Source organism: Zeus faber (genome assembly GCF_960531495.2).
Source record: "Zeus faber genome assembly, chromosome: 22".
NCBI lineage: Eukaryota > Metazoa > Chordata > Actinopteri > Zeiformes > Zeidae > Zeus > Zeus faber.
In genome coordinates, this window is record NC_137209.1 from 8,249,537 (window position 1) to 8,271,215 (window position 21,679).

Sequence of the window (21,679 nt, forward strand, 5' to 3'; positions counted from 1 at the left end):
GGCGCCGCTCGGAAAAGATCGGAAAGGGGCGTGCTTGCGTCGAAGACGTTCGCCGCGGCTTCACGCCTCGACGCCCGTTGGCTCCCGGCGCCCCCCTGCTACATATTCATAGGCGAGAGCACCAATCACGCGGCGGCGCCCTGAATATTCACGCCGCGCGAAGCCAAAGTCGAAAACGGCACCGCCTTGGTTTCCCCGCTGTCCAATGAGGTGGATGGGACCTCATGCGCTATCTGGGTTGCCATTGGCTGTCGGGACGGACGTGCTCTGCAATTGGCCGGGCGTGCTTCGCGAGGCATTATTCATGAGGTCGCGCGCGGCGGCCAATCGGCACTTTACTACGCGGATCCAAGCCCCGCCCATCGAAAGACGAGCCCCTGCATTTCTGACCCGGCCAACCCGTAGACGGCATTTAGTGTATATAAACGACCGTTGCGCTCTCTGGCTCTCAGAAGCGCTGAGAGCGCGCCGCAGAGTAGACCTAAAAAAGGGAGGGGGATAGCACCTAGCCACAATAGTTAGGAATAAATGGTAAATAATTACGTTCCTAGGGCAACCGACAAGGGATATCGCTTTCGGAGACATTCCGGTCACCGTTGGCGGGCCTGGCTGCGCTGCTGGTGGCAAATTAGACCTGTTCCTTCTCACAAAGCGGCGTGCCGAGGGAGGACGCGTCTCCTTCAATAGGCAGGATGCACGGACCGCCCTCCGGCGACAGCGCATGCCCACTGCGCCTCATCAGGAGAGTGCAGTTCGGCATCATCAGCCCAGATGAGCTTGTAGGTTTTCTTTTGGGGGCACTGGGGATTCATTCATACTCTGATCGGTCACACATTAACCTTTCTACTTCATCACTAGCCTTGCCGTTTTGCGTTTATATTAAAGACTCGGTGCCGTGTACAAGGGAATGTTTGCCGTTAGCCTAGCCTAGCTAGCTACCTGTGTCAGTCTGGTGGAGCTTGAGCTAACTAGCATAAGAAGTCTGCAGGAAGTTTTGTCAGAGTTTTTAAAACAGGGTTACGATACTAACCCGGGCCATTTCATGAATTAAATCCCCTTTCATATTTAGGTTATCATAACATTAAAAACTATTTGAGTACTCGGACGTTAGACCGCACACGTGTCAAAGGCTACTTCACACAACTGCTTCTAGCAATGGGAGGATTTTTTAAGTCGTTCTGTCTGCATTGATTTCCTTGATATGCAATGAATACAAATAAAGCTAAGTGAAATGAAGTCAGTACGATGCATGTTCTTTTTTTTTTTTTTTTTTTTTAACAGCTGATATTTATACCGCTTTTATTTGGAGGGAACCATGATTGCCAATAAAAACATGAAAAGCCACGTTTGTCTAGGCTGTATTTCAGTTATCATTTCAGTTTATCCTTATGAGTACAACTTTTATTTATTTTAGCTCAAACAAAAGCCTTGTATGGTTTCAGTTCCAGGCATTGAATGTCTGATATGGACTACTATTGATTATTTGAGTTTTCATAGCTTTTCATTCATATTCGAACCCTGACTGTCTCTTCAGAAACGGATGTCAGTCACGGAAGGGGGTATTAAATACCCCGAAACCACAGAAGGAGGGCGTCCTAAACTTGGCGGCCTCATGGACCCAAGACAAGGGGTCATAGAGCGATCCGGCAGATGTCAGACATGTGCAGGTATGTTAAGTGTTTGACATGTGCACAAAAATACCAGTGACCTTTTTTGTTTGTTATTCATGAACCTCTTTGTTCTTTCAGGTAACATGACAGAATGTCCCGGCCACTTTGGACACATAGAGCTGGCAAAGCCGGTATTCCATGTTGGTTTCATGACCAAGATCATGAAGGTCCTCCGATGCGTCTGCTTCTTCTGCTCCAAACTATTAGTGGATTCGGTTCGTACCCCCTCGTCTTTTAGACTTTTGTCCAACGAGCGGAAACAATGACGACCTCATTCGAGTGAAGCCATTTCCGATCAAATGTTATAAGGTGTTGTCTCTTTGTGTGTATCGGTAGAACAATCCGAAGATCAAAGACATCCTGTGCAAATCTAAAGGCCAGCCCAGAAAGCGCCTGACACACGTGTACGAGCTGTGTAAAGGCAAAAACATCTGCGAGGGCGGGGAAGAGATGGACAACAAGTTTGGTGTGGAACAGCAGGAGGCAGAAGAGGATATTTCCAAGGAAAAGGTATGGCCTCGATTGATTGATTGATGGCGCCTAACATCCAGAACCGGTGCCGTGTTCCTTGTCCCGACGCTTGTGTTGTCTCTTGCTTAGGGACACGGTGGCTGCGGGCGCTACCAGCCCAGCATTCGGCGCTCGGGCCTGGAGCTCTACGCCGAGTGGAAGCACGTCAACGAGGATTCCCAGGAGAAGAAGATCCTGCTGAGCCCCGAGCGCCTGCACGAGATCTTTAAGCGCATTTCAGACGAGGAGGACGTCATCTTGGGTATGGACCCCAAGTTTGCCCGGCCAGAGTGGATGATAGTCACCGTGTTGCCTGTCCCCCCATTGGCCGTCAGGCCGGCGGTGGTCATGCAGGGCTCCGCTCGCAACCAGGTACGCAGATGGTCCTTCCAGGCACAGCTTTGTTCTTCTTGGGTTTTTAAGGCGGCTTGCGTCATGTACAGCTGCAGTAGCGCCCTCTTAACTTTCTGCTTACCCCGCTCTTGTGTGTCATATTTCTTCTGCATAGAACATTTCTTCAAATTGTTTTTTTATTAATAAAAAAATTCCTCACATTGTTTTTTCTCTTAAAACTTGATTTGTGACATCACAAAGAAATCACATGATGATGCCCTCTGCAGTTACCGTGGCTACCAGTGGGTGGGGGTTAAGTGGGGAATTCCCCTTATAGTTACATGTTTCATGAGGACTGGGTTAATGCAGAGCGATTCTCTGGAGCTAGGCGAGTCTAATATGACAATAGATCAGTAATTATCAGATTAAATCATTACACTATTATTTAATTATCAGATTTGTGATGCTATCAGATTACCTATTAATCATAATTTATTATCAGATTATACATTATATTATCAGATTTACATTTCCTATATTTTATTATTTCTAATATATTAAACAGATTACAATTCTAATATGCTGTCAGATAATATTCCAAATTATATTCTGAGATACATTTCATATTAAATGATCAGTCATTAAATTATAAATATTACTGTTGACATACACTTGTTTTGTGGCATTACTGTACGACCAACTAGCCAACCTTCTACTCAGGAGGGTTGGTCGGTGGAGAAGCTGCCGCCTAAACACTCAGCTTTATATGGGGGGAGTTGTGACGCCCCCTTTCCGCTTATCCTGGGAATTCCCATAATATGGACATGTTTCCATGACGACTGGATTTCTCTGCCGCACTATTATTTTCCCGTAGGCCTATAATTTGAACTCTGGGGTAAAAAAATTTGAACAAAACTGGATTATTTTTGAATCTTTGCAAAATTTTCTAAGTATTGACAAACGTGGCTAGATGGAAAATAACTTTTTTGTTACATATATTTTGCATCTGTATACTGGGGCAGTAGCATGGTAAAATCTGGCTGGTGCCCCCCCCGCCTTATGTCCCACCTCCATATTGATAAACACAGCCTCTGTGTTACTGTCTGCCGACCCATGCCCCTGTGTGTTACTATAAATATCATCCCCCAGTCATAAACCACATGCTTAATATTTTCCTCCGGTGTAAAGGGGATCAAAATTATTTTTCTCCTAGGAAAAAATTCCCAAACTCTCCTATACTGGTCAAAAGCAACCATGTCTTCTGTTGCCTAGGATGACTTGACGCACAAGCTGGCCGACATTGTCAAGATCAACAACCAGCTACGGAGGAACGAGCAGAGCGGAGCCGCAGCTCACGTCATTGCTGAGGACGTCAAGCTGCTGCAGTTCCATGTGGCCACCATGGTTGATAATGAACTGCCAGGCTTGCCCAGGGTATGATGATGCCACTTTCTGGAATTTGCTCATGCAACATGCTGCTAGACCACATGCCTGTTTTTTTTCTTATAGTTAATATGGAAGCGTTTATTAATCAACCCCCCCCACTCCCCGTCCTTTTTCAGGCAATGCAAAAATCTGGCCGCCCACTGAAATCCCTCAAGCAGCGTCTAAAGGGGAAGGAGGGTCGTGTCCGAGGCAACCTGATGGGCAAGCGTGTGGACTTCTCTGCCCGAACTGTCATCACCCCTGACCCCAACCTGCAGATTGACCAAGTGGGGGTCCCACGGTCCATCGCAGCCAACATGACCTTCCCGGAAATCGTTACACCCTTCAACATTGACAGGTATGGCACACACGCCTCGGTTAAGTCACCTTTGGTGATATTTTCTTTGCTTATTTTGTGCGAAAATATTTTTGTAGTATTCTTAAAACATGCGCCAATGTCTCCAATTACCCTTTCAAGGTTGCAAGAGCTGGTACGAAGAGGCAACAGCCAGTACCCTGGCGCCAAATACATCATCCGTGACAATGGCGACAGAATCGACCTGCGGTTCCACCCAAAACCAAGTGACCTTCATCTTCAGATCGGCTACAAGGTAAGGTCAAGGTTAATGGAAGTTTTATGCTGCATTCACATGGAAAATGGGCAAACAAAGACGGCAAACCAGAAGTCATGTTAGTGAACTACAGACTGGCAGTGGTACACGGCATTTGCAAAGTTAAAATATTAAAACTTTTTGCCGTCCTCCACAAAACAATAACCGTCGGATGTCACGTAGGCGAGGAGCCAACAACTGCGCGTGTCCACTGCTGCTGCCAGAGTTTACTGAGCCGATAGATGCCATTTTCTCTGGAATGTCGCACTTAAATAAAAACCCTGGATTGATCATTAGTTTCCCTTTTTTTCCATTTATTAATTACATGGAGGCTCTTGGGTGCTTGGAAGCAGATTTGATGGTGCCGCTACGTTACTACTTGTATAACAGTATAGTTACATAAGAATAATTATTAATAAAACTATTGCCAGTGTAAACCATGTGATCTGCCATTGGTTAACAGATCATTTATTACTACCAGGAAACAAATTTCTATAGCTGCGCTCTTGCTTGCAGCTACATAACAATATACATAAGTATATATACATATAAAAATAAGGATAGGCTTTGGAGGGAATTTAACATTCATTAAAATTTACAATAAAATATTAGTAAGCTGTATTTTTATAGCGACATGAATGACTAAAATGCTTATATATAAAAACAGACACATAATAATTTTGTAAAATATATTTTATTGGAGTCTTTGTACATCACCATAGCAACATATTGTCACCTTTTGCTGTGGTTCCGCCCCCTCGCTCCCCGTGCGGTTCAGAAAGTGCTGTTATTTCATGCCATGTACCGCGTTCCATGTGAATGCAGCATTAGAAGCAAGAGTTGTGGCCAGAAGTGTATTTTCACAGAAATTCCCATTGAGTGATCAGATGCGACCTTCCTCCTCGTAGGTGGAGAGACACATGTGCGATGGAGACATCATCATTTTCAACAGACAGCCTACACTACATAAAATGTCCATGATGGGGCACAGAGTGCGGATTCTTCCCTGGTCCACCTTCCGACTGAACCTCAGGTGCCAAACTCAGACCAGTCTCATTTTGGATGTGGATAATAAAAATAAATTAATAAATTGTCTTCCATCACAATGTCAGACTGCATCCTCCAAATCAGAAGTTGCATAACTAACATCAATGCCTTCTGTCTCCCTCCAGTGTGACCACACCCTACAACGCTGACTTTGATGGGGATGAGATGAACCTCCACCTGCCTCAGTCCCTTGAGACCAGGGCGGAGATCCAGGAGCTGGCCATGGTGCCACGTATGATTGTCACGCCTCAGTCCAACAGGCCCGTCATGGGAATTGTGCAGGACACCCTGACGGCCGTGCGCAAATTCACCAAAAGGGACGTTTTCTTAGAGAGGGTAAGGAGTAGAGCCCAACCGATATTGGTATGGCTGATATTATTATTTGTCTTATCTTTTTTTTTTTTTTTGAGCACATCTGGATTGGCAGTTATGCGGCCGATGTGTCCTGATTTTAAAATAAGTATAATAAACAAAAAACATTGAGTAGTTATCCTGTACTGGTCTGTTTTACACTTCTTTTAATTTACTCACCAAAATAAGCCGGAAATACGACACACATTTATCTTTTAGTGGAGCTCTCTGACCCTGTCCTTCCCACCACAGGGCGAAGTGATGAACCTTCTCATGTTCCTCTCCACGTGGGATGGGAAAGTGCCCCAGCCTGCCATCCTCAAGCCCCGCCCTCTGTGGACGGGCAAGCAGATCTTCAGCCTGATCATTCCCGGACACATCAACGTGATCCGAACACACAGCACCCACCCTGACGAGGAGGACAGCGGCCCGTACAAACACATCTCCCCCGGCGACACAAAGGTTTTAAACCCTCGAAACCATGTCACAATAACATGTCACAATTAACTGTACATAGACGTACTAGGAAGTACATTAGGAGGAAGAAAAAAGTTGTGCACTTTTTTTGCCCTCTTGCGACGTTCTGCCCTTACTGTAGCATATATTTTTAAACTAAATAATACTGATCTTGTTTTGTTCAATCTGTTTTCTCTCCAGGTCATTGTGGAGAACGGAGAGTTGATCATGGGCATCCTGTGTAAAAAATCTCTGGGGACGTCGGCGGGATCCCTTGTCCATATCTCCTACCTGGAGATGGGCCACGATATCACCAGACTCTTCTACTCCAACATTCAGACCGTGGTCAACAACTGGCTGCTCATTGAGGGTGAGGAACAAATGGAATTAAACACAATGTCTAGCTAAAGCTCCTTTCCTGCTTGCACCGAAAGCCGCAAGTCTAGCCGCAATGTTCCGTATTGGCGTCATGTGGGAATGGGAGCCTGTCTCGATGTTCCGTAAAAGTCGTTCCATAAATTTTCGAAGTAGTATAATTTCAAGCAAATTGCCGGAACGGCTGTGAATGGAAGTATGTGGGAATGGAAGCAGCAACACTGCCATAAAGAAGGGGTGGAGCTGAATGCAAATAAAGCACAAATAGTGAGTTTTTACAGATATATATATATATACACACTACTCACAAAAAGTTAGGGATATTTGGCTTTTGGGTTAAATTTATGGAAAATGTAAAAAGTTTACGCTACAGTGATATTATATCATGAAAGTAGGGCATTCAAGTAGAAGCATGAAATGGTGATTTCCTCATCTCAAACAATTGATTGAAACAAAAGCCGACAACAACGGTGGGTTTACCACAACAAAAAATGTCAATGTCTCAATAACTTGTCATGTGCCCTCGAGCATCAATTACAACTTGACAACCACGTCTCATGCTGTTCACAAGTCAACTTATTGTCTGCTGAGGCATGGCCCCCTACTCTTCTTGAAGGGCGGCCCTCAGGTCATTGAGGTTCTGGGGCACAGAGTTACAAGCCTCTACACGGCGACTCAGCTGATCCCATAGGTCTTCTATGGGATTCAGGTCTGGAGAAAGTTCAGGCCACTCCATTTTAGGTACCCCAGTCTCCAGCAGCCGTTCCCTAATGATGCGACCTCGATGAGCTGGAGCATTGTCGTCCATGAAGATGAAATGAGGCCTGTGTTGTTCATGCAGGGGCACAATGACTGGATTAATGATGTTATGCAGGTAGTATGGGCTTGTCACTGTACCTTTCACAAAGTGTAGGGCAGTTCTGTATTGACTAGACACACCTGCCCACACTGTAACACCACCACCACCAAAGGCTCGACTGGTTACACCAGTGGCTGATGCATAGCGCTCTCCTTGACATCTCCAACATCGTTGGCGGCCATCATTTCTGCTCAACGTGAATTGACTTTCATCAGAGAACAGCACTGAAGCCACTGGTCCCTCGTCCAGCCTAAATCCTCCCTGGCCCATGCAAGACGATGATGCCTGTGCCTGGTGGTGTGGTCAGGTACCCTTGCAGGACGTCTAGCACACAGACCACGCTGATGTAAACGGTTAAGAATGGTCTGACGTGACACTTGGGTGCCTCTCACCTCCCTTAAATGTGCCTGGAGTTGAGTGGCATTCATCATCCGGTTCCGCAGGGCAGTGTTCACAATGAAGCGGTCATCAGTGTGGGATGTGGCCAAAGGACGTCCACTTCTATGCCTTTCTGTGACTCTTCCAGTCTCTCTGTATCTCTGTTGGAACCTGCTGATGACACTCTGTGACACTCTAAGCTCAGTGGCCACTTCCCTCTGAGAACATCCTGTTTGAAGCCTCACAAGGGCGAGGTACTGTTGATCAATTGTTAGGTGTCATCTAGGTCTCATGATGTCAAAATGTGAACAGCATGATGAAGAGGACTGTTTAAATACCAATTCTAATTGAACCAGGAAATTTATTGAAATACCTGTTGTGAATTTTGCCATTCAGCTCCTTGTTAGAGAACAGCAAGTTGTGCAAAAAGTACTGAAACATTGAACAGTTGCACATGTGCATTCAAAAGTTTAGAGAAAGTCAAATTAAATTCACCGTTTTAGGTTCATCCTGAAATTTCACCCAAAAGGGGGGGGGGTATGCGCACAATATGTACAAAATTCTTTTTTTTAGTGAATTGTTTTGGAAAAAAACATTCGGGAAAATGGCGAGCCGAACTGTGGTGTGGGGCCGCAAAGACCCGCAAGTCATCCAGTCCCTCCGGAGACAGGTCTTTATAAGCTTAAATTTTAGTGTTTTACTTTTTAAAAATGACACTCAGACACTAAACGTGTCTTTTACATTTAAGGGTGCTGTGCAACCATGCAGGGACATCCGGCACAGGCGCTTCGGTTGCCCGCTAGCTGCACCGTAGCGCGGCGCAAGCGGGTCAGTGAGAGGGACAACAGATGGAGAACGTTCATTCTCCAGAGACAGTGTAGGACGGGTTGAAAATGATCACTGATTTTATAACTTGGGGTCAGTGTTATTGTGTCCGGGGATGGGGACGCTGTCCCCTCTCAGTCAGTGGAGGGAGGGGTCCACGGTGCAGGGAGACGGGGAGCGAAGCGCTGGTCTAAAAAACGGTTCTGTTGCCTCGTCTCGCATATTGGACACCTCTTGCGAGCATTGTGTAATGCATCGAGGACAGTCATATGTGGATACAGACGCCATATGGAACCGTTCTATAAAGGAGGCCGTGTGGGAATGACTACCTACTGCTTTTTCCGGATATTTTTTATCCAGCAATGGTATGGGTTCCATGTGGGAAAGGGGCTTAAGCGATGTACTACTATGGCTGCCATATTATTTCTGGATTCCTCCATAGGATCATTTTGGTTATATCATTAGCTTACCATTACCATAGTCATATTATCGTCCTATAATATTAATTCAATTCAAAAGAAAGACAAAATCACCCAAATGTGATGCTTGATATTCCTAGCTCAATTGTAATTGTTAATCTCAATTGAAAGATAATTTGTGTGTTGAGAATTTACATTGTTTTGGGATATAAGTGCTTGCATTTTTTTTATATCTCTTTGATCACTAACAGTAGTGACCTTCATCCTTCTCTCAAATCAAGGCCACTCCATCGGTATCGGTGACTCCATCGCTGATGCAAAAACATACCTTGACATCCAGAATACGATCAAGAAAGCCAAACAGGATGTGATAGAAGTGAGAACATTTCCGTCGTCAACAAATGGACTTTTGTCCGTTTTTTACTTAGAATTAAACCAAAAAGGTAATTGCACCGAGCTTGATTCTAACCCTTCGCTCTGCGGCCCCACAGGTCATTGAGAAAGCCCACAACAATGAGCTGGAGCCCACCCCAGGTAACACGCTGAGACAGACCTTTGAGAACCAGGTCAACCGCATCCTCAACGATGCCCGTGACAAGACGGGATCCTCCGCTCAGAAATCCCTGTCGGAGTACAACAACTTCAAGTCCATGGTGGTGGCCGGTTCCAAGGGCTCCAAGATTAACATCTCACAGGTACAAGTTACTCTGATGGCCTTGATGTTGACTGTATTCCCCTAATTGTAGTTAGTGTCTAGGAATATAGTTGGCCTGTGTAGTGAACTAACATAGAGCTAAATTTATACTGCAACTAAGTAACTCCTCCTGGTGGAAGACACCTAGAGTGGGCTTTCCCTTTCCCTTCATGGAAATGACTGCGTCTTGGAGAACATTGAAACGTTACCATCCGCCTTCCTCCTGCAGGTTATTGCCGTGGTGGGGCAGCAGAACGTTGAGGGCAAACGCATCCCCTTTGGCTTCAAGCACCGGACGCTGCCCCACTTCATCAAGGATGACTATGGCCCCGAGAGCAGAGGCTTTGTGGAGAACTCCTACCTTGCTGGCCTGACACCCACAGAGTTCTTCTTCCACGCCATGGGAGGCAGAGAGGGATTGATTGATACGGCCGTCAAAACAGCCGAGACCGGTGAGACAAAACAGCTAGCCTTTAAAAAAGGGGAATGGGAATGGGGAGCCACACAAAAAGCAGGAAACCTTATTTTTGAGCCTTTTCTTGAACCTCAGGTTACATCCAGCGACGTCTGATCAAGTCCATGGAGTCGGTCATGGTGAAGTATGATGCCACGGTGCGGAACTCCATCAACCAGGTGGTGCAGCTACGCTACGGGGAGGATGGCCTGGCCGGGGAGGCCGTGGAGTTCCAGAACATGGCCACACTGAAGCCCTCGAACAAGGCCTTCGAAAAGAAGTGAGTCACACGAGGACATGACTGGGCCATATGTGGCTGTACATATGAAATACATTCGGATTAACCAGTGCAGCAGCTTTTCTCAAAAATTAGAAAAAACTACAATTATTTATTTTTTGACTTCAAATAAAGTAAATAGTTTCCTTAGAATAAAGAACAATAGATTCAAAGTTTGATAGTGTACATTTGCTGGGGTACACAATCTATTTTGGCAAGTAATTTAATAGTACTAATAAAATGTTGTTGGGATGACTAATTCACCAACTCACATGAACTGGCCTTGAAGCCTGGTCTGGTCTGGACTTGGTCTCATACCAAAAATCCCTTGCAGCGTAACTAACGTCCTTAACTGCCTCAGCCACAGCTCAGTGTCTGCGGCTTAACTGAGATTTATCTCCTCATTTAATCTGTCCAGGTTTAGGTTTGACTGCACCAACGAGCGGGCGCTGAGGCGCACCCTGCAGGAGGACGTAGTGAAAGACGTGATGACCAATGCCCACGTCCAGAGTGCCCTCGAGAGGGAGTTCGACAAGATGAGGGAGGACAGGGAGATTCTCCGGGCCATCTTTCCCACCGGAGACAGCAAGGTGTGAAGTGGAGAGAAAATGGCCATCAAAACACGTCTATCATACACTGCCAGGGTGTTTAATTGATGGGGTCTTGGTTTTTTCTACTTTTTTTTTTTTACTTCTCTGAAGATCTCTGGGAGAGATAAGTAATGGTTAGATTTAATCACTTACCTTGCTATCTGACCTAAAGGAAACTGTTAAAATAAATCACTGCTCACAGCATCAAACCAAATATTTTGTACTTGCCGACGATAGAACTATTGCGTTTAACTGTAATAATTCCCAGATCCACACCCAGATTCCCTATTTTCTCTATTGGTCTCACAAATCACAACTAAACTCCCCATGAGCTGCATTGTGGCGTAACACTTCTGTTCCTTGTGTTTAGGTGGTGTTGCCGTGCAACCTGGCCAGAATGATCTGGAACGCCCAGAAGATCTTCAGAATTAATCCACGGACCCCCACAGACCTCAATCCACTTCGAGTGGTCGAGGGTATGATAATGTTGATGCTCTCTTACTGTCTCACTGTTCCTTTTTTCTTCTTCTTCTTCTGTCCACTATATCATTTGTCCTGGGTTTTTGTGGACATTTGACTCACTTTAGGATTACAGCGCTGGGAGTGGTGGCCTCGACTCAAGTGCTGCTTATACCTATATAAAGCCTCCTGGCCCATCCACACTGGGTTTATAAAGAGACCACAGGCAGCTTAGGCAACAAGGGAAGACGCTCAAACCAAACGTCCTGTGACTATCCGCCATGTGAACGTCCACAGAATTAGAAATCTTCCTCAGGCGTCATTGATTAAATACAAACATCTTGCAACAATACAATAAATAAACACCATTAAAGTCTCTGTAAAGTGAATTGAGTGATTTGTTTCTAAACACATACATATAAGAAAGTAAAAAAAGAAAAAAGTGGAAAACATGTGAAAAGACTGAAAGATGTAGTACTGAATTGTGGAATTTGACGGTTAAACTGTTTCTCACCATTTTTCTGGTCCTGAATTTTTTATTTATGTTTATTTATTTTTTTGGCGGAGCTAAATCATGACTCTGACGTATGAGAGGTCATCTGTTGCATGGCCCCTCCCCAACACTATATAAACACCAGATCGGGACCGTCAGTGGTGAAATAATCGACGCTAACAGCCATTAGAGTTTGGGATAAAGCGCTGTTTTAGGAGTAAACACCTGGACTAATAGGCGTCTTCAGGGAGACCGTGAACTCATGCCAAGCCGATCCCCCAGCGCAGCACCCGCCGTGTAGGACAGCGAGACACACAGCTGAGATTCTCTGCCCCGCTGTGCCTCCCTTGCTTTAATCATTCAAATTTGGCTGAGTGGTTAATAACACGTCATTCTGTGGCGTGACACACTTGGAACACAGTTATTTTATTTTCACTTAACTTAAGGTACTTAAACTGTCACAGGTCATTGAGCAATGAGATGGACTGAGTTAAGAGATCTGTACCGTTACAGCAGTCAGTATGAAAGGCTCGCGGAGCGCTGTGGCGCCTCCCCGAGGGAAGCATATCAGATTGATTGTGAAGTGTGTGCGAGGTAGGGCTTCTGAATCGTTACAATATTGATTTTGCGATGTGACTAAATATCTTCTGTGGTGATTGTTTCTTGCATGCCGAACATTTAATGGCTCGTTCCCACAAGTTGCTCATTCTTGATCCCGTCTTGCTGCTCCCAGGCGTCCAGGATCTCAGTAAGAAGCTGGTGATTGTCAACGGCGAGGACCCGCTGAGCAAGCAGGCCCAGCAGAACGCCACGCTGCTCTTCAACATCCACCTGCGCTCCACGCTCTGCTCCAAGCGCATGACGGAGGAGTTCCGCCTGTCGACCGAGGCCTACGACTGGCTGCTCGGAGAGATTGAGACCCGGTTCAACCAGTCGATTGTAAGTTCAGTGAAACGCTTTGATTAGTGTTGCATTTTGGTTTTGAAAAGTCTTATTTCTAGCCAACATACAATGACGTTCTTCGGCAAATGAGGCCAAAATGCATACATGCTGGATTAGGACTGGGCCACATTGACAAAATTAGATCACAGAATTTTTCGACAAATGCATCAATATCGATAATTTGACGGTTGGTGCTTTTGTGAGATCTTTACACACAATAAATATTTTAGAAACAATAGTTATGTGGATATTATGATGGCGGAGGCATAGGCTTGGCCAGATTGACAATTAAATCTGCAATTAGATCCATCGATCGCCAAGTAACATTGAAGAGACATTTTTTGTTTTTTTTTCTCTTTAATGCGCCAACATAAATCTGAGCATTGAAATGGTTTACTGTGTAGATGCAGTTCACCATGTTCTGAAACCGATCCCGGGAGCAGAGAGGGGGCGGAGAGGGGGCAAACAGCTCAGAGCTGTTTAGAGCCCCTTTCACACAGTTCCCGGGAGATTACTGGGGGTAACCTTTCCAGCACCACTAGTGATTTTCACTTTCAACCCATGCAACTACATTCGGGAACATTTCCGTCTTGCGCCTTTTCACGCATGTCATGATAGACGGGGCGAGGGACAGTCCGGCAGAATTCAACCGACGCAGTCCCGGTCCGCACGCCCCGCGGCGACAGACGTCTCATTCTCTTGCGCGCACAAAGAGGATGTATGTGGACGTAGCGTGCAAATAAAAATAAATATGCCTCTGGAATGAATCCTGAATTAAATAAATGAGGCAATAAATATATCAATTTGTAAATATACACCCGGCGGACCAGGCGGTGCGCCGGCCGATGTGGCAGGATCTTTCATTGGGCCGCGGGGTTTCGTGAGACCCTCCTGTCTATTACAACACCGTCTGCAGTGGAAGAGAGGTTTCAGAATTAAGTAAAATCTGGATGTTTTTGTGTAAATACTTTACTTGTAAATAATAAATCCAGCACTTCTGTAATGGGGAGCCCGAGTTGCCTCATTACGTTCTATGTGCGTGCACCCCCACACCCCCTTCCTGATTCAATTTTAAATGGGCAATCACTGCCCCCCAGCGATCGACCAATTGGAATTTTACACGATGGCCTAAGCCTACAGAGGCCGAATTAGAATAATCGATGAAGTTAAGAAAAATGCAGGTCAGCAACACGCCACCATATTCTAAAGCCAAAATCCCAGATTATATCACATCTTATGTCACAATGTCTATATCTGTTATAATGATATGTCCCATGGATCTATCTTTTACACTACTGTGAATAAAAAGTGGAAACGCGCACTTCTCACTCCCGCCTGCTCCGCCCTCAGACTCACCCGGGCGAGATGGTGGGGGCTCTGGCCGCCCAGTCGCTCGGAGAGCCCGCCACCCAGATGACGCTGAACACTTTCCACTACGCCGGCGTGTCGGCCAAGAACGTCACGCTGGGCGTGCCCCGTCTCAAGGAGCTGATCAACATCTCCAAGAGGCCCAAGACGCCGTCGCTCACGGTCTTCCTGCTGGGGCAGGCTGCACGCGACGCCGAGCGGGCCAAGGACATCCTGTGTCGACTGGAGCACACCACCCTGCGCAAGGTAAGGATGAGGAGAAGTCCCTCTATGCTGAGATCAGGGCAAGTGAAAAGGTACTGAAGATCACACCTCAGACAACAAGCTATTTAAGAGTTGTTGGTTCAATCATTTGAGACGAAGACACCCAGGTCCGAACCATTAATCGACCACCTCTGTGTTTTTACTCTTTCTTTCAAGGTGACTGCCAACACGGCCATCTACTACGACCCCAACCCCCAGAACACAGTGGTGGCTGAGGACCAGGAGTGGGTCAACGTCTACTACGAGATGCCCGACTTCGATGTGACGCGCATCTCCCCCTGGCTGCTGCGCATCGAGCTTGACCGCAAGCACATGACCGACCGCAAGCTGACCATGGAGCAGATTGCAGAGAAGATCAATGCGGGTGAGTGGCTCACACATGAGGCGGTGGAATAAAAAAAAAAAAGTGTACTTATTAATTAGGCATATATTCTTGTGGCATCTCAACTGGCAATCTTATGTTTGCCAGGTTTCGGAGATGACCTGAACTGTATCTTCAATGACGACAACGCTGAGAAGCTGGTTTTGCGAATCAGGATTATGAACAGCGACGAGAACAAGTTCCAGGAGGTGAAGAGGAGTCTCTTTCCTCACTCCCCGACTATTCAGACCTCGTCGTCGGTGCTTTTTGGGGCGACTCCCCTCCGTGTTGCAATGCTGATGCCCATTGTTGTTTGTCCAGGATGAAGAGGTGGTGGACAAGATGGACGACGACGTCTTCCTGAGGTGCATCGAGTCCAACATGCTGACAGACATGACACTACAGGGCATCGAGCAGATCAGCAAGGTGAGACGGGACTGGATAACAGCTGGAAGAAGTGTCGACAGGAGTTTGAAACAATTAATACATATCCAACAAATCTTTGCATTAATGTGGACTTATTTCTGGAATGAACAAAGAGGAGTATTAAGTATTAAATATTTCATTTTTCTGTATATTTTGAATATATGCAGAGTTATGAACAGCAATTATCATAGTAAGTGATTATAAACTCCTTCAGTGTGTTTTTTTTTCCTTGACTTGCAAATTTGTCCAAATTCCGCAGTTTTACTGCAAACAAAACACAAAAGTCGCAACAACAAAATAAAACACTAAAATCGTAGAGTAATATTATATATAAGCCACAAAGTTGAGTCTGCGTTGAGTTAAACCCTGGTGCGCTGGCCCTAGGTGTACATGCACCTGCCCCAGACGGACAACAAAAAGAAGATCATCATCACGGAGGAGGGGGAGTTCAAGGCCCTGCAGGAGTGGATCCTGGAGACGGACGGCGTCGGCCTCATGAGGGTCCTCAGCGAGAAGGACGTAGACCCTGTCCGAACCACCTCCAACGACATCGTGGAGATCTTCACGGTACGTAACTTCGCTTCCGCCCCGTAACAAAGCGACGTAAGGCGCGACCGCATCTCCCGCGTCTCACTCTCCCCGCTCCCGCTCCCTCAGGTGCTGGGCATCGAGGCGGTGCGTAAGGCTCTGGAGCGCGAGTTGTACCACGTCATCTCCTTTGACGGCTCCTACGTCAACTACCGCCACCTGGCGCTGCTCTGTGACACCATGACGTGCCGCGGCCACCTGATGGCCATTACGCGTCACGGCATCAACCGTCAAGACACGGGGCCGCTCATGAAGTGCTCCTTTGAAGAGACGGTAAGAACAGCTTCGGTTCAAGTCCTCCTCCTGTTTTCCTCAAAATTGAATTGCATGGGAATGAATCTGGTGTTAAATATGCTCTTTTTGTGTCCCTCCCGCTTTTGCCATGTTTTCCAGGTGGACGTTCTGATGGAGGCGTCCTCCCACGGTGAAAACGACCCCATGAAGGGAGTGTCTGAGAACATCATGCTGGGCCAGCTGGCCCCGGCCGGGACGGGCTGTTTCGACTTGCTGCTGGATGCGGAGAAGTGTAAATACGGCATGGAGATCCCGACGAACATACGCGGGATCAGCGTAGCTGGACGTGAGTTGAGAAGAAAGTGATTGGCGCGTTGACGCGCAGCGATTCGGTGTTGAAGAGCAGTGAGATGACAATCTCTGCGTCCTCTTTTTTTTTTTTTTTTTTGTTGTTTTTTCAGCCACTGGAATGTTCTTCGGCTCGGCACCCAGCCCCATGAGTGGCATGTCTCCGGCCATGACCCCGTGGAACACGGGTGCGACCCCGGCCTACGGCGCGTGGTCCCCCAGCATGGGTGAGTACAGCTCCCTGCCCCCGCGGCCCTCGTCTGCTTTTGCCTTTCACTCGCTGACTCTTGAACTTTGACCCCCAGGAAGCGGCATGACCCCCGGCGCGGCGGGCTTCTCGCCCAGCGCGGCGTCTGACGCGACCGGATTCTCCCCGGCCTACTCACCCGCCTGGTCCCCCACCCCGGGATCCCCAGGGTCTCCAGGCCCCGCCAGCCCCTACATCCCCTCTCCAGGTTGGTGCTGGAGTATTGGTGGTGACCATCACGAGGACGTTTACTGATCGGTCGGCGATGTGCTTTCATGTGCTGCTTGCGCACAGACACACACATTGAAACCTTTTCTCCATTCTCTTCCACCTCAGGTGGAGCCATGTCTCCCAACTACTCCCCCACCTCTCCAGCCTACGAGCCTCGCTCCCCAGGGGGCTACACCCCGCAGAGCCCCGGCTACTCCCCCACCTCCCCCTCCTACTCCCCCACCTCCCCGTCCTACTCCCCCACCAGCCCCAACTACAGCCCCACGTCCCCCTCCTACTCGCCGACCTCGCCCAGCTACTCCCCCACGTCTCCCTCCTACTCCCCCACCTCCCCCTCCTACTCCCCGACATCGCCGTCCTACTCCCCCACCTCCCCCTCCTACTCCCCCACCTCGCCCAGCTACAGCCCCACCTCCCCCTCCTACTCCCCCACCTCCCCCTCCTACTCCCCCACCTCCCCCTCCTACTCACCCACCTCCCCCTCCTACTCGCCCACCTCCCCCTCCTACTCGCCCACCTCCCCCTCCTACTCGCCCACCTCGCCCTCCTACTCGCCCACCTCGCCCTCCTACTCGCCCACCAGCCCCAGCTACAGCCCCACCTCTCCAAACTACACCCCCACCTCGCCCTCCTACTCTCCCACCTCGCCCTCCTACTCCCCTACCTCCCCGTCGTACTCCCCCACTTCGCCCAACTACACCCCTACCAGCCCCAACTACTCCCCCACGTCGCCGTCCTACTCCCCCACCTCGCCGTCCTACTCCCCCTCCAGCCCGCGCTACACCCCGCAGTCCCCCACCTACACGCCCAGCTCGCCTTCCTACAGCCCCAGCTCGCCCTCCTACTCCCCCACCTCCCCCAAGTACACCCCTACCTCGCCCTCCTACAGCCCCAGCTCCCCTGAGTACACCCCCACCTCGCCCAAGTACTCCCCCACCTCGCCCAAGTACTCCCCCACCTCGCCCAAGTACTCTCCAACCTCCCCCACCTACTCCCCGACCACGCCCAAGTACAGCCCCACGTCGCCCACCTACTCGCCCACTTCGCCCACGTACACCCCCACCAGCCCCAAGTACTCTCCCACCTCGCCCACCTACTCCCCGACGTCGCCAAAGTACTCTCCCACCTCCCCCACCTACTCTCCCACGAGTCCCAAAGGCTCCACCTACAGCCCCACGTCGCCGGGCTACAGCCCCACGTCGCCCACCTACAGCCCCGCCATCAGCCCCGACGACAGCGACGAGGAGAACAACTGAGGCGCTGTCCCGGGCGCGGGGTGGCTGAGCCCGAAAAAGTGAGAGATCTGAAGGATAAGACGATGCTACGGCGCCCGGGGGAGGGGGAGGGACCTCTCGGCCCTAAGTGAAGCTTCAATTGTGAATTTAGATTTCTTTCATAGAAAGTCTTCTCTTTGGAACCCTATAACCCCCCCACCTCCCGCTGTGCCTCCATCCCCAAAAAAAAAAAACATTTACTGCTATTGTATTTGATAGACTTGAGCTGTTGAGGGGGGAACGAAAAGAGGTAGAGGTTGCCTTTTTTTTTTTTTTTTTTTTTTTTTTTTTTTTCCCCCTTCCTTTGAGCATACATTAGTTGGTTTTTAAATTATTTTTTTTCCCCCATGGGGTGTTGATGCTAAAATCCTGGGGAGGGAGGGGGAAGGGGAGGAGAGCTGAGGGGGTGAAGTCCCTATTCACCGTGAATCTCGTCGCATCCAGTCTCTTAGTTTCAGTGTTGGATTATGAATCTGGGAGGTTTAAGTATTGCCAAAAGCCTTAGAGAAAAGAAGCTTCAAGTGGATTGTAAGTCAGACGCTAAGGGAAACAACGCGGTTTAAGTCACTTGTGCATATTTTACTGAAGTGTGTGACACACAGAGCGTTTTTCTTTTTGTAAATGTACAGTTGCCGATAATTTTCGGGCCGATGTCAGTGATAATGGGGGGGGGGGGGGCGGGGGAGGGGGGCGCGTAGGGTTTTTTTAATATATAAATGCGTCGAAGATGAAAGTTGGAAGAAAAAAAAAATACAGAAGATAAATGTGAAGATTGTTTACTGTTAGGCTTATTTTTCTGAGATTTAGTGGGTTTTTTTGGGGGTTTTCTTTTTCGGTAATTGAAACGGCGGAGGGAGGTTGTTGACGCTCCCTTAGCGGTTCAGCGTTTCAAGGCTTATTTCCGAGATGGCGGGCGAGAGGAACTGGCACGCAGGCGAAAGGAAATCTTGCATCGTATTCCCCTACACTGACGTTTTGTCGCCTCACCGCGACAACCCCTCCCTCCTCCATCCCAACTACAATGCGGACCCTGTCACGCCTCCCCCGCCCCCCACCCCCCTCGTAGCCCAAAGAGAAACCCCGAAAAGATGTCACCAAACATCCACCAGCATCCCTTTATCCTGCACCGTTCAAGAGACTCGTACCACAGACAGCAGTTTTCCCCTTTTTTTCCCTAGATATTCTCCCCGTCACGTTGGGAGCACAAAATGATTTGCGAAGTCAACGTTCAGAATGGATATTCTGTCAAATTATTATTTTTCGGAAGCGGGCAGAAACGCGAGGGAGGGTAAGTTTTGGTGTTGCTGCTTTTGTCATTGTTGCATGGGGTAGCAAATGTCGATACATTTTAATCAAGCTTTAGGTTTAAATCTTTTTCGATCCCTCGTTGGCGGTCCTGATTCTAATAGCTGATGTGTACATGAGTCTTCATTTTACGTTGGGCTCATCGTTCAATTTATTTAAGGAAAGTTATTCTGTGTGAATAATGGATTGGGCCGCTGGGGGGGGATAAGAAATTTTAATTTTGCTTCTGTTTGCTTTGGTGGGTTCTGTAAAGCTGTTTGCAGGAAGCTCGTGTTCAGGCACTGGATGATGGGACGTGAGACTTTATTATTACAATCCAACCTCTATCTTAAAAAAAAATAATAATAATAATTTTGGCCGGACGGTTTACTTTAGGCGAGGTTGGCTCTGGGCTCATTGAGAAATTGAGGTCATTGCTGTCCACCCGCGCTTCAGTAAAGCTGTAGTTGCGTTCTTTGGACACGAGGGGCTTTGTGTGCCGTCTTCTTTTTCAATCCAGACCAGCGTGTCTCCCCCCCCCCCTGTCATCCACAATGAACCACGAGTGTCTCTCATTTCAGTGTTCCTGTTCATTCTGAGATAAGGGTTTAAATCTCGGGTCCTCCCGGGATTTTTTTTGGAGCGCGTGAATCTCCCTGACTTTGCCGAACAGACTTCCCCGGAAAAAATTGCCTGGAAATGGAAGGGACTGTGCATCTGTGGCCTTGACATAAAAACAAAAATGCTGATTGCACTAATGCAAAAACGTGGTGAACTTCCGGGCTGTTCCCAGTTTTCCCGAGAGGCGGTGAACTTGTCCAGTCGCCTCGCATCCGATCCGCTGTGGAAACTGTGCCGTCCAGCCAGCTCTGGACGTCTGGACTCCCAGTCGAATGATTGGGATTAAAAGTTTGCGTGTGCGTGCGTTTTTGAGAGTCGAGTGAGTGTGCTTCAAAAGGGCAAGACAGGGTTTCCAGTTGGAGAGACTATACGGGACATTTTGAGGGAGGGGGAAGGAAGGTTTAAATTAAAGAATAAATTGCCACTGTATAGAAATCAATATTTCATTCTGTATCTTTTTGGGTTTTTTTTTTTTGACTTGGAAAAAAAAATAATAAAAAATTTTACTACACGTCTGGTTTGTCTGAAATGAATGGGCGGCCGTTATGCTTTACTGCTTTATTGACCTTTTAAAAATAAAAAATGTTGCAACGCTAAGTTGCGTTGCAAGATTTTGATATCCAACTGGCAGCGCACCACATAAAAACCCATAACACTAACAATAGGCGTTGTGGTCTTTATTACTCCCTTGTCTAATATTTAACTTCCACTGATCACGTTTGGAAAACGACTATTATGGGCTATGTCTATTCTCACCACTGGGGGTCCCACACGCATCATTCTGCCCTGGCCAGTCCGTTTCCACGGCAGCCTGTCTTTCAAACGATCAATGACCCCAGAGTGTTCATTTAATACACTTAATATAGCCTGTAAGACTTTACTGGGAGAAGTAGGAGAAACAGGCTGAGAGCAGTTTCTGGTTGTTGCAACATGATGAAAAATATGTGGGAAAAAAAATGTATTTCACTTTGTACGTTAAACTCAGAATTTGGAATTTATTCATGTAAATCTGAGACTAAACTGAAAAATTTCGATTTTTCTTCAAATTCCAACTTTTTTGCCTATTTTATCTGATTTCAGGCGTCAAGCCCTGAACTGAAATCTTTTTCACACTAATATTTGTGTTTTCATGTGGCCCTCATCCTGTTTGACGGATTGATCGACGACCAAAAAGAGGTAGCGATCCCTGATGGGAGCCTGGAAGCCGACTGTTTTGAGGAATCGGAAATTTAATGTGATTAATCGTCAGGACCGAATGAACCACC

The 21,679-nt window shown here is 47.6% G+C and overlaps 1 protein-coding gene across 1 annotated transcript; it reads left to right on the top strand.

Annotated features, from left to right (window-relative positions):
* Positions 1-499: 499 nt before the first annotated feature.
* On the top strand, positions 500-18,759 carry polr2a (RNA polymerase II subunit A). Its single transcript, XM_080023647.1, has 29 exons — positions 500-779; positions 1,535-1,667; positions 1,749-1,885; positions 2,007-2,180; positions 2,271-2,552; positions 3,786-3,947; positions 4,076-4,296; positions 4,417-4,549; positions 5,458-5,582; positions 5,722-5,932; positions 6,200-6,409; positions 6,605-6,773; positions 9,541-9,635; positions 9,751-9,954; positions 10,183-10,405; positions 10,504-10,687; positions 11,103-11,274; positions 11,645-11,750; positions 12,960-13,165; positions 14,519-14,782; positions 14,957-15,164; positions 15,270-15,370; positions 15,483-15,587; positions 15,972-16,154; positions 16,245-16,448; positions 16,569-16,755; positions 16,871-16,984; positions 17,063-17,212; positions 17,341-18,759. The coding sequence occupies exons 1-29, from the start codon at positions 693-695 to the stop codon at positions 18,489-18,491; spliced, it is 5,901 nt and encodes a 1,966-aa protein (XP_079879773.1). The 5' UTR covers positions 500-692; the 3' UTR covers positions 18,492-18,759.
* Positions 18,760-21,679: the final 2,920 nt, after the last annotated feature.